General features: G+C 38.2%; 1 protein-coding gene across 3 annotated transcripts in view; it reads left to right on the top strand.

Annotated features, from left to right (window-relative positions):
- The window catches only part of KDM7A (lysine demethylase 7A), a 78,087-nt gene that overhangs the window by 33,542 nt on the left and 30,802 nt on the right, over positions 1–13,743 (top strand). For 2 of the 3 annotated variants that reach the window (XM_036428641.2, XM_045577445.1), the window contains exons 4-7: positions 5,383–5,543; positions 7,226–7,367; positions 7,692–7,878; positions 9,136–9,298. In XM_036428641.2, coding sequence (XP_036284534.1) covers positions 5,383–5,543; positions 7,226–7,367; positions 7,692–7,878; positions 9,136–9,298 — 653 coding nt within the window. The remainder of the gene's footprint in view (positions 1–5,382; positions 5,544–7,225; positions 7,368–7,691; positions 7,879–9,135; positions 9,299–13,743) is intronic. The other variant, XM_045577451.1, reaches the window with a different exon arrangement.

The following is a 13,743-nucleotide window of genomic DNA, read 5'->3' as shown; positions in this document are numbered from 1 at the left end:
TCTTATTCTCATTGGTAACCCATTCATTGTTTAGTAATATGTTATTTAGCCTCCATGTGTTTAAATGCTTTTACTGTAGTTGATTTCTAATTTTATTCCCCTGTGATCGGAGAAGATGCTTAATATGATTTCAGTCTTCTTGAACTTATAGATATTTGTTGTTGTTGTTGTTGTTTTTAAAATATATTTTATTGATTTTTTTACAGAGAGAGATAGAGAGCTAGAAACGTCGATGAGAGAGAAACATCGACCAGCTGCCTCTTGCACACTCCCACCGGGGATGTGCCCGCAACCAATGTACATGTCCTTGACCGGAATCGAACCCGGGACCTTTCAGTCAGCAGACCTACGCTCTACCGCTGAGCCAAACCGGTTTTGGCTAGATAATTTTTTGTGTCCTAATATTGATATGTGGTCTGTCTTTGATAATTACCCATGTGCACTTGAGAAGAATGTATATGCTGCAGCTTTGGGGTGAACTGTCCCATAGATGTCAGTTAAACCCATTTGATCCATTATATCATTTAGAGTCTTTGTTTCCTTGTTAATTTTTTGTCTGGAAGATCTATCCAGTGAAGTCAGTGGGGTGTTAAAAGTTCCCTACTGTGACTGTATTGTTGTCGATTTCTCCCTTAAATTCCTCTAGAATATTTTTTTGTATATTTAGGTGTTCCTATATTGGGTGCATATAAGTTTACCATCAATCTTGGTGGATTGATCCCTTTAATATTACGTAGTGACTTTTATTGTCTATTGTGATGATCTTCATTTTGAAGTCTACTTTGTCAGATATGAATATTGGTACCCTAGTTTATTTTTAAATTTTTTTATTAAGGTATTGTATGTGTACATACCTCACCAATCCCCACCCCCCACTACCCTAGTTTTTTTTTTTTTTTCATTTCCATTTGCATATAAATTTTTTTCCATCCCTCCACTGCCATCCTGTGTGAATCTTTGTTCTGAGTTGGGGTCTCTTGTAGACACCATATAATTGGTCCATGTTTTTGTATCCATTCAGCTATCCTGTGTCTTTTGATTGGAGCATTTAATAATAACAGTTAAGGTTATTGATAGGTACTAATTTATTGCCATTTTTAGTTCTTTATGCCTATGTTTCTCTCTATTTCTTCTCATTATAGCAGTCCCTTTAGCATTTCTTGCAGTGCTGGTTTGGAGGTGATAAACTCCTTTAGCCTTTTTTTGTCTGGGAAGCTCTTTATTTCACCATCTATTTTGAATGATAGCCTTGCTGGATATACCATGTTTCCCCGAAAATAAGACATCCTCCGAAAATAAGACCTACTTACAGGTTTCCTTCTGAGTGAAATATAAGGCATCCCCCTGAAAATAAGGCTCCCCTGGGCTAAACATGAGAGATTTGGTCCACTGATTCTGAAAGAAATGGAGTCAAGAAATTCACCAGGAAATTCAGGAATTGGATTGTTATGATGATCCAGAAGATGATGACATGATCGTCATTGAATAAATGAGTAAATTCTTGATACTGTAGGATTCACAGTTTGTCTGGTTTGTGTTGACAACTACCGTACCGTATACAGGTAATAAATTTCCTTTATTTTCATTTAACAATGTGTACCATATTCTTCTTCATGGAAAAATAAGACATCCCCTGAAAATAAGGCCTAGCACATCTTTGGGAGCAAAAATTAATATAAGACACTGTCTTATTTTCGGGGAAACAGAGTAGTAATCTTAGTTTCAGATCCTTGATTTTCATTACCTTGAATCCTTGCAGGCCTGTAGAGTTTCTGATGAGAAATGAGCTGACAGGCTTATGGGAGCTCCTTTGTAGGTAACAAATTGCCTTTCTCCTGCTGTTTTTAAGTTTTTCTCTTTGTCTTTAATTTTTGGCATTTTAATTATGATGTGTCTGAGTGTGGGCCTATTTTGGTTCTTTTTGCTTGTGACTCTCTATGCCTCCTGAACTTGTGTAACTTTTTCCTTCACCAGGTTAGGGAACTTTCCTGCCATTATTTCTTCAAACATATTCTCTATCCCTTGCTCACTTTCTGCCTCTTTTGGCATACCTATTATGCAAATATTGTTAAGTTTCATGTTGTCCCATAGCTCCCTTAAATTATCCTCCTGTTCTTTTGATTCTCTGAATGAGTAATTCTTTTTTAACCTATCTTCTAATTCACTGGTCCGATCCTTGGCTTCCCCTAATCTGCTGTGTATTCCTTCCACTGTGTTCTTTATTAGTGCTATGTCATTCTTCATAGTTACTATCTTTTCTCATGCTCTTGAACATCCTTGTCATCATTATTTTGAACTCTGTCTGATGAATTTCTTTTTTTTTTTAATTTCTTTATTGATTATGGTATTACATAATTGTCCTCACCCCCCCATTCCTATCCCAAACCCCTTCCCACGTATGCCCACTCCCTGTTGTCCATGACCTCTGGTTAGGCTTATATGCATGCACACAGTCCTTTGGTTGATTTCTCCCCTTTGCCCCCACCCTCCCCTACCTTCCCTCTGAGGTTTGACAGTCTGATTGCTGCTTCTTTGTCTCCAAGTCTGTTTTTGTTTATCCATTTATGTTGTTCATTATTTCCCCTAGATGCTTTAGATCATGTGATACAAGGAATTCCCTTATAAAGACCGAAACTGAGACAAGCCATAATGGTTATACTGAGGCGCAAATGAATCAGTCTATAGTGAGTTCCTTTCTGGGCTAACAGTTTTTTTGAGTCCCAATTTCAATGTCAAACAGTTTCTTATATGTGCATGTCAGGCATGGTATTTCAGATCTGGTTGGTTGACAAATGGTGTTGATGCAGGTCCGACCATCTCTGGTTTGGTCCTGGGCATCCTTCCGCATTGCACAGCTGCTGTCTGCTAGTATGGCAAGGCGGTGTCAATGTCTTCAATCTCTGGACTGTTTCTCTTCTGTCTTCATGGCTGGAACACTCCTGTCAATTTTTCTCTCTTGCAGGAATCCACATGGTCTCAGAGTTGTTTTCTGAAAATATACAAACATATTCTTAACCAAAAGTTAAAAAAGGGATATTTTCTATAAATTTGACTTGGTTCTCCCCACTCTCCCCCCCAACCCCCCTCCACCCAAATGATTTTACTCTGGCTTGTTTTGAGTCTGATGAATTTCTTATCTCCATTTCATTTAGTTCTTCTGGAGAATTATCTTGTTCTTTCATTTGGGGCTTGTTTTTTCTCTCCCCATACTTGTTTAGGTTTGCTTCTCTGTATTAGGGAGATCTGCTAGGACTGCCAATCTCTAGTGCAGAACAATGTCAGGTACTACTTGTGATTGGCCCTGAGTACTCTGCTTAGAGATATTAGCAATCCACAGCCTGTGGCTTCCTTTGCTGGGGCTGGGTGCCTTTGGAAAGAACCAAAATGTTCACCAGGGTGTGCTTTTTCTAGTCCCAGGATTAGATCAGGCAAAGACTCAAAGCCTCCAGAGCCTCTTTCTGCTTGCAGTCCCATTGACACTCAGACTTACTAGCTTTAGACTATTGACCACAGGGTGGGGCAAGAGGACTTCCAACAGGGTGGGGCAACTGCCTTCTCCCCAGGCAAAAACCTCCTGGATAGCAAAGGTCTGCAGTTACAGAAATATGTCCTCCACAGTGTAAGGGAATGACTCCATACAGGAAACTGGGGTGGCTGCCCGTTACTCCCCAATCCCAGAGCCCCCAATCCTGGTTACTGCTCATACAGCTTCAGTCCACTCTACCTTCCCTCTGCTGGAGCCCAAGGCAAGTGGCTATACACAAAATTTTGTGCATTGGCTCTTTAAGAGGGTGCCTGCATTTCCAGCATTCTCTTGCTGGCAGACATTAACCTTGCTGCTTTTCACAGCCAGATGTTCTGTGGCGACCTTTCTCAATTCTGGTTTTCTGGGCTGGGATCCCAGCTTGGAGTTTAAGACCCCAGAGTTCTGCCATAGCCGGTTTGGCTCAGTGGATAGAGTGTTAGCTCATCATTGATGTTTCTATCTCTCACTCCCTCTCCCTTCCTCTCTGAAATTAATTAAACAAACAAACAAACAAACAAAAAACAACCCTAGAGTTCTCAGTGGGAACCCCCTCACAGCTCTAAGATATCCCTTCAGAACTTCAGTTGCTCTCTGTGGGAGCCTGGGCAGCCCTTTTGTGCCTCTGCACTTCCTACCAGTCTCTCTGTGGTCTCCACTTTACATCTTTGGTTATCAGGAAAATATAATAGTATTTTTATTAATATAATAGTATTTAAATATTTCCAGCTAGTTTTCAGTTGATTTTTCAGAGTGGTTCTTTATATTTTAGTTGCATTTTCAGTTTGGTCTGGAAGAGTATCAATGTAGCTTTCACTACTCCACCATCATTTTGGAATCCACATCCTATTATTCTAGTATCTCTTTTACTGTAGCTTATATAAACATTTACATACTGAAATACATGTTTTACTATGAACTATTTTTTTTCTCTTATACTTAAGGCATTTTATATAACACTAGAAGCCCGATGCACGAAGATTTGTGCTAGAATGGGCTTTCCTTTCCCTGGCTGCCAGCACCACCTTTCCACTCCAGCCCAGCCTTTTTCCACTCAGGCTCTGAGCCACCTCTTTCCACTTAGGAGCTTCCTCTTTCCTCTCTAGCCCCACCTTCTCACACTGCCCAGAGGCCCTGGGAGACTGGGGGTGGGGCAGAAAGCCCAGTTTCCTGTACAGAGTCATTCCCTTAGAACATATTTCTCTGGCTGCGGACTTTTGCTATCCGGGAGGTTTTTGCCTGGGGGAAAAGCAGTTGCCCTACCCTGTTGGAAAACCTCTTGCCCCACCCTGTGGTCAGTAGCCTAAAGCTAGTAAGTCTGAGTGTCAATGGGACTGCAAACTAGGTCCAGGCGTTAAGCATCCCACCCACCCACATTATTCAGCACCTGTGTATGCAAATTAACTGCCATCTTTGTTGGGTTAATTTGCATATCTCTCCTAATTGGCTGATGGTGTAGTGAAGGTATGGTCAATTTACATGTTTGTTTATTATTAGGTAAGACTAGAGCCCCTGGTGGCCAGTGCACATCATAGTGAGCAGTTGAGTGGCCTTAGCATGTCATTAGCATATTACGCTTTGATTGGTTGAAAAACCAACCAGTCAACTGGACACTTAGCATATTAGGCTTTTATTATATAGGATATATTTTCAATTATATGTATTGGTAATTATAAATTTTACTTTAAAAGGGACTTTATAAAAAACACATTTATTCTAAAAAGAGGAATCAGGTATAACAGGTTGAGAACCACTGATATAGATAAGATAATAATGTACCATATGAATTAACTCACTATCAGAGTTATTTTTAAACTGAACTTAACAAAGATGACATTTTACTCTTCCATTTTCCTTAGTGCTGACGAGATCATTGTGAAAATGCATGGCAGCCAGCTGACACAGAGATATCTGGAGAAACATGGATTTGAGGTCCCTATCATGGTCCCTAAGTTAGATGACCTAGGACTCAGGCTTCCTGCAGTTACATTTTCTGTTATGGATGTGGAACGTCATGTAGGTACGAACTTGATTCCTTTATGTACTTGTGAATACATGGTAAAAGTAAAGATATTGTCCTAACAATATTAAAAATTGGATAAAAATAGGTTAATTTAGTTCAGTTTCCTGGATCAGAAAAGGTGCAACTCAATATTTCCTATGTTGAAAACTTTTTTCTCTCGACAAATTTACCATTATGAAAAAAAAAACAGAATGAAACATTTTTGCCTATTCTTTATTTCCTGAGATTCACCCTGCTGCTTTTTTTGTTGTCATCAAATTTTCTGGCACTTGCTGATGGGTAGCTTCAGATACTGGGAAAAAGACAATGGGGAATTGGATTGGATTTAGACCTCTGTAGCATTCAGGTGCAAGAAGAGATATTTTCAAACCTGTTTTTATATTTATGACTTGGTGATATTGCCATTTAATAATGTCTGGACCTAGTTTGTTATTTTGAGGCCTGGAAAGGCATAAGAAACAAGGGAGAAATCATTCATCTGTTGACATTTTTGTTATTTATTCTCATCATGGTATTCATAGATAAAGTGACTACATGTAGATCTCATTCCTCGTCAGCAATAGATACCGTAGGTATTACTTGAGGATTATATCTCCAATATAACTTGACTCAAAACTGCACACCCACTGTAGTACGTTATGTATCTGAGAACTTGTCCTTTTACTGAGCCTTCAGTCTGATAGTGCTCAGTGATAACTGGTACAGAGAGGAGACTCATTAAATGGCATGACTTCACTTCAGGTGATTTTGAATATTTGATAAATTAGGGGTTGAAGCTGAGGTTTAACCTAAATCTGTTTGCCTACATAGCACTGTAAAGTAAATATAGTGTAATGTAACTATAGGAAAAAAATTATTCAAATTATTTTATAGTTGACTTTTTAGTACTTGTAAAGCCCTTCATTTAACAGAATTGTCTTGCCTTTTAAGTATAAAATAAAGTCTACTAGGTTTTTAACATATGTAAAATTACATTAAAGTAAAAAATGGCATGTATTTGTTTTCTATTTCAGATAGGTTAAGCATTGTTATATTTACAATGTCCTGTAGGACATAGTAATACTGATTATGCTTACTAGGGTGATGATGCAGTGGTGTGCAAACAACACCTCATGATTTTACAGGAAATTTATAAAATTTATTCCAATTGAGAACTCATTCCACAGACACTAATATGACTGATTTTTGCTTTATAACTACTAATATTTTCTTGAAGCAGAATATTAGAAGAGAAGACTACTAGGCAAGCAGAAATTGTTTGTCATAGTTAACTTGTCCCCCAATGACTGATCAGTTTTTCAAAATGGTAGACTTAGAATGTTAGGTATTACAGAGGTGAAAGGGAAAAGATAGTCCCCCTCATTTTATGCATGAAGAAGTGAAAATCAGAGCATATGGCAGTTTCTACAAACCAGTCTAATGCATTTTTGTATTGTGAGCTGCACACAAGAAATAATTGGCACATGTAAACATACAAGTTTTCACACTCAGTAGTAATTATGCAGCTCTGTCTTACTTACTTTCTTTCCTTTAAAAACCATCCTCCTTTTCAAAAGTTCCTGTTGGACTTAAAAATTAAGGGTATAGGGAGACTCTTTGTGTAAGCTATATACTTTTGTTTAGGGTTCTATTGATGTAACTTTTAAGCCCAATAATAAGACTATAACTTTTTTCTTCAGGTGGTGACAAAGTGATAGATGTCATTGATGTGGCAAGACAGGCAGACAGCAAAATGACACTTCACAATTATGTTAAATACTTCATGAATCCTAACAGACCAAAAGTGTTAAATGTGATCAGCCTTGAATTTTCAGATACAAAGTGAGTAGTTCTGGACATTTTGGGTTAGCCTTTTGAGTGTTAGCTAAATGTAGTTAAATGCTAAATTTATTTTAGTAAGAAACATAGTTGTGACTTCTTAAGCGCTCCAGTGATAGCAGCGTTGTAAATTTTGCTTTGGCATCCTCAGAGAATATTTCGAAATACAATGGGCTTTAAACTTGAAGTATTGTTGTTAACTTTGATTTCCAGTTAATCTCTTGGTATGGGTTGAGATGGGAGATGCCATTTTAAGAAGTTTTAATTTGTGGTGTGTGTGTGTGTGTGTGTGTGTGTGTGTGTGTGTGTTTGTTTGTTTTTTAAAAGGATGTCTGAATTGGTGGAGGTCCCTGACATAGCCAGAAAACTTTCCTGGGTGGAAAATTATTGGCCAGATGATTCAGTCTTTCCCAAGCCATTTGTTCAGAAATACTGCTTAATGGGAGTTCAAGACAGCTACACAGATTTCCACATTGATTTTGGTGGAACTTCAGTTTGGTACCATGTCCTCTGGGTAAGATTGGGGTATTTCTTTGTTCTCTTATTGATAAAAATATATATTAGTAGTACTATTTTTCCAGGGGTGCATTCATTTGCTGAAAATGACATTTTAAAGAGGGAAGTATTTGTACTTTTTAAGTAGGATCTGTCATTTTACCTTTAAATGTTATGATTTTTAAACCCCAAATAATAAAGGAGCCATGAGTTTTTAATTTATATTTAGATTCTCTTGTTTGGACCATTATCTTATAAGTTGGTCTCTTGTAGCCTTTTGTCTCTTCCTCAAAAATTATAACTTAATCCCGGTATCAATACCTGAGAAGGAGCAAAATTACAGTAATAGTAATTGCTTCTGACCTCAAGATTAGGCCAAGACAGCTAGTTGAATAAGTCAGGAAGGTCCATGAAATATTAATTCTTCTTGGCAGCTTACTGGTATATTCACCTTGTTTTATCTGGTACTATACTATTCATAGGAGCTACTAGCCACATGTGGCTAAATTTAAATAATGAAAATTAAATATAATTGAAAATCCAGCTCCTCACTTAAGAAACTAAAATTTGAATTTTAGTACAAATGAATTTTAAATTAGTATTTTATGAATTAGTGTTTTATGCCTTTTCTGACTTATCACAGTAGCCATATGGGGCTTATGACTATTATATTGGATAGCACAGATATAAGATATTACATTCATCATAGGACATTGTGCTTGGTGGTGCTGATCTAGAACCAAGTCTTTGTCTATATTAAATACCTATGCATCAGCAATGCTCTGTACTATGGTATATGATTTCATGTTCTTAAGCTCCTATTTCTTTTCTCCATGAGAAAGCCAAGGGTTAGTTTATTAAAGGAAGTTGATTTGCAGGCCTTTAAAAATAATCATTATATTATAGATCTTAGGAGAAAGGGCAAAATTTCAGAAATGACTGTAACCTGGGATCTATTTACTTCTATACCTTGAAAATGAGATCAGTAGGATGTTTGTGATACTTTCTACCTTCTTCTCATAACTATTTCTCCAATACTACTTATTGACTCCTTGTCATATTTGGTAGCAGGATCTTTTAGCTTTTGAGAAGATACTTGGTAAGGGCAATAGCTATTGATAAGGTATGTGACGTATGTCTTTTTGTGCCTAATATATATATATATATATAACAATTATCTTATTTAATTTAGGGCATTGTATTGGGAAATTGAATCAATGTAGGCCATCCTAAGAATGACTTTTTCTTTTTAATAACTGTGCAAACTTCCTTTTAGGGTGAGAAGATTTTTTATTTGATAAAGCCAACAGATGAAAATTTAGCACTCTATGAGTCTTGGAGTTCATCTGTGACCCAGAGTGAGGTGTTCTTTGGAGATAAGGTGGATAAGTGCTACAAATGTGTGGTAAAGCAGGGACATACTTTATTTGTTCCTACAGGTAAGGTTTTAATTCCATCCCTGCTGCCCATTGTTGATGCCGAGTCACATAAAGTCAGCTTTTAATGAGAAACTTTGGCTTGTACATGTTTGGAAAGTAGCTTTGCATGACTCTGTGGTGTTTTATGTCATTTTCCATCATTTTGATTTTTGTTCAGATAAAGTTCAATAGTATAATATTCATCCTTTAAAGTGTACAAGTCAGTGCTTTTTATACTTGATTTTAGCCAAAAGACTGAGAAGCAATCAAGTCAGTGGTTTTTATTAGATTAATAAGGTTGTGCAACCTTATACCATCTTATTCTAATTTCATCACCTCAAAAGGAAGCCCCATATCAGTTAAGAGTCACATCTCTATTCCCTCGTCTTTGAGCCCTGGCAACTACTAGGTACTTTCAGTCTCTGGATTTGCCTAGTCTGGACATATCATGCATATATGTAGAATATGTGGCCTTTTGTATCTAGCTTCTATTTTTAAAAAAAATATTTTTTTGTTGAGTTCAGAGAGGAAGGGAGAGGGAGAGAGTGACAGAAACATCAATGATGAGAGAGAATCATTGATCGGCTGCTTCCTGCACCCCCCACACCGGGATCGAGCCCACAACCTGGGCATGTACCCCTGATCAGATTTGAACCCCAGACCCTTCAGTCTGCAGGCCAATGCTCTATCCACTGAGCAAAACCAGCCAGGGCTGTATCTAGCTTCCTTATTAGCATATTGTTTACTAGGTTCATCCTTATTGCAGCATATATGGGTACTTCATTACTTTTAATATATATATATATATATTGATTTTAGAAAGAAAAGGAGAGGGCAGGAAGATAGAAGCATCAGTGATGAGAGAGAATCGTTGATTGGCTGCCTCCTGCATACTCCCCATTGGTGATTGAGCCCACAACCTGGGCATGCGCCCTGACCGGGAATTGAACTGTGACTTCCTGGCTCATAGATCGATGTTCAGTCACTGAGCTATGCCGGCTAGGCAGTACTTCACTACTTTTTATGGCTGATTAATATTCCGTTGTATAGATACACCACATTTCATTTATCCATTCATTAGTTGATAGACACTTGGGTTGTTTCCACCTTTTGGCTATTATGCATTGTGCTGCTTTTGAACATGTGTATAAAAGTTTTGTGTGAGGTATTTAATTTTCCTTGGTTATATATCTAGTATGGAATTACTTGGCCATATGATTGAATGACATTTAACTTTTTGAGGAACTGCCAAACTGTTTTTCAAATGGCTGCACTATTTTCACTCCCACCAGCAATGTACAGTGTTTTCCATTTCTCCACTTCCTCACCAACACTGTAATTATCTTTTTTGTTTTTGACATTTTAGTGGATATGAAGTAGTGGTATCTCACTGTGGTTTTTATTTACATTTCCTTTATGAGTATTGATGCTGAGCATTTTTCTTGTGCTTATTGGCCACTTGAATATTTATTTGGAAAAATGTTTATTGAAATCCTTTGCCCATTTTTAAGTTGGGTTGTCTTTTTATTGTTGAGTTGTAAGCATTCTTTACATACTGTATTCTGTATACTATACCCTTATCAGACATAATTTGCAAACATTTTCTTCTATTCTGTGGGTTGTCATTTTACTTTCTTAATAATGTCCTTTGCATAAAATTTTAAAAATGTGTTGAGATTCTCTTTAACTGGTCAGCTTTGCATTGCTATGAAAGGCCAAGCCAGTAGTGAGTCTGGGCTTTTTCCTGGGACAGTTAGGAGTATGTTTTGAGGGACTTGAGAAAGGAATTGAGTACCAGCCTTAGCTGCAGTTCAAGTATCATTATCACGCATGTCATTTTGAAGTGAAGAAGCCCTGAGGGGCAATCAGGGACAGCAGCCACTGCTTGTACCTGCTGATGGCACCAAGTGGTCAGGGCTGGCTCAGGGCACTGGCAGCAGGTGCAAGTGCCAGGTGGGACAGCAGTGCACGGGACCAAAGAATTTTCAGTAATGACCAGAGGCTCACCTCGATGACAGAGACCGGTGCCCTGCCTTGGTCGGGCACCCCCACTCACCTGTTCCACCATCCCTTCGTGGCTGATGCCTGCCATGGTCCATGTGTGCGCCCTTGTGGTCAGCGCACATCATAGCGACTGGTTCAGTTGTTCTGCTGTTTGGTCTATTTGCATGTTAGGGTATTATATACACTGAGTGGCCAGATTATTATGCGTTCAGAGATCATAATAATATGGGCACTCAGTGTATATACTAGAGGCCTAGTGCACAAAATTCATGCACAGGAGAGGGAAGGTGCCCTCAGTCCAGCTTGCACACACTCCAATCTGGGACCCCTCAGGGGATATCTGACTGCCTGATCCCCAACGCCAACCTGGTCGCCACACACAGCCTGATGCTCAGTCATGTGGTCGTCCCTCACTAACCCCCCTTGTTGCCCCCATGCAGTCTCTTCTGTCGTTCATTCTGTTGTTTTGATTGTGACAGTCACTTAGACATATATGTATTATATATATATATATATATATATATATATATATATATATACACACACACACACACATATACATACACACACACACACACACAGATATATAGATAGATATATACACTGAGTGGCCAGATTATTATGACCCCACCATTAGTACTTCATTGGGCCACCTTTTGCCTTCAATACTGTGGCGATTCTTCTTGGCATTGACTTCATGAGATGTTGAAAGGTGATGCGAGGAATCTGACACCATGCCTGATGAATAGCACTGTCCAGATCTGTGAGATTTGATGGTTGTGGAACCAGCTGCCTGATGGCTCTTTTAACTTCATTCCACAAATGGTCAATTGGATTGAGATGTGGTGATTGTGGGATCACTAGGCAAGGTAAAGTCTCCCTCATGTTCTTAAAACCACTCCTGCACAACACAAGCACCATGGCATGGCGCATTGTCTTGTTGGAAGAAGCCATCAACATGATAGGATGAACTTAATCAGCAATAATTCTTAGGTATGTTGTGCTGTTCAGACATTGTTCCACATGAATTAAAGGGCCCAAATCATGTCATGACACTGCCCCCACCAGCTTGAAGGGTTGTACCCATGCATGTCGGGTGCATGCTTTCATGCTGTTTTCATGAAATTCTCCCTCTGTCATCTGCATGATGCAACTGGAAACGTGATTCATCAGAACACATGACTTTTTTCCAATGCTCGACTGTCCAATCCTTGTGTTCCTGTGTGAATTGGAGATGTTTTATCTTGGTAACTGCAGACAGCAAAGGTGTTCGAACAGGCCTTCGTCTTCCATATCCCAAGTGATGCAGTGTATGGCTAGTTTGCCTATAAACGTCAGGTGGTCATAATAATCTGGCCACTCAGTGTATATAATGGAGTTATAATTTCTAGGCTCAGACTATTCATGGCAGATTTTGTACTAAATGAATGCCCAGCAGAAATTCCTAAGTCCTGAGTAGTGCAGGGAAATTTCTTACCGTGTAGAACTGACCTGCATTTTGCACCCCTGGCTCCCACTCATAAGTTGGAGTGCCACTTGATCATGTGACAATCAAAAGAAACCCCCAAACTTTTCCAAATGCCCTCTACAGGCATTATTGCCTTTATGAAAACCACTGATCTATAGGATTTGTAGCTGACAGATTTCTAATTTGTTATTTCAGGGTCAAGTTCAAGGCTTTGTGCCTTTGAGCACACAAAAGAGCACCATTTCAAAGTCAATCTCTGAGAAGTTTTTTTGATGTATCATGGCACAGTGAGCAATTAAAAGATGAAAAATGAGACCTGTTTTAACAGTTAACTTTTACATGCAAATGTATATATTTATACATACATGATGTCCATGTTTAGGCTATGAACATTTCTTTAAAAACTAGGCATCATCTCTCAAAAATGTTTATCTCTTTGAAAAGACTTTTGTGGGAAAATAAGACATTATTTGGATTGCCAACATTTATATTTATGGAACCAAAGCCCTTCATAAAGAAATGTGGAGGCAGGTTGGGTTCACTGATCTTCCTCTGCTTAGTCCCCCAGTACTCTTTCAAATACTAGGGAAGAGAAGTGCTTAGCCAGTCTCAGTGGTCACTTAATAGAAATGTGCTTGTGTCATTCTAACCAGATTTGACTTGTCTCAGAGTAAAATCTTTAATATTAAGTTGGATTGTTTTTCCTTTAAACTAAAACAGCAACAACCACAAAAGCCTTCACCTGTCTTGTACTATGATTTTTTACCTAATTGGGTCAATGCATTTGTTTACTCAAACTCAGCACAGAGCTGGTATATAATAAGCCTTCACTAAATATTCGAATAAATGAATCTATAGCTTTTATATACATTAACTTTTCTAGCACTGGAGTATAAAGTAAATTGATGTTGATATTTTGTGTTTCTTATCTTACAGGTAGATATCACATTTGTTTGCTTTAAATATTGAGAATCAATGATTAATATACTTTTAA

Source organism: Pipistrellus kuhlii, unplaced genomic scaffold (assembly GCF_014108245.1).
Source record: "Pipistrellus kuhlii isolate mPipKuh1 unplaced genomic scaffold, mPipKuh1.p scaffold_m20_p_10, whole genome shotgun sequence".
In the NCBI taxonomy this organism is placed as follows: Eukaryota; Metazoa; Chordata; class Mammalia; order Chiroptera; family Vespertilionidae; genus Pipistrellus; species Pipistrellus kuhlii.
The sequence above is the reverse complement of the archived record's forward strand: the minus strand, read 5'-3'. Positions and strand labels throughout refer to the sequence as shown.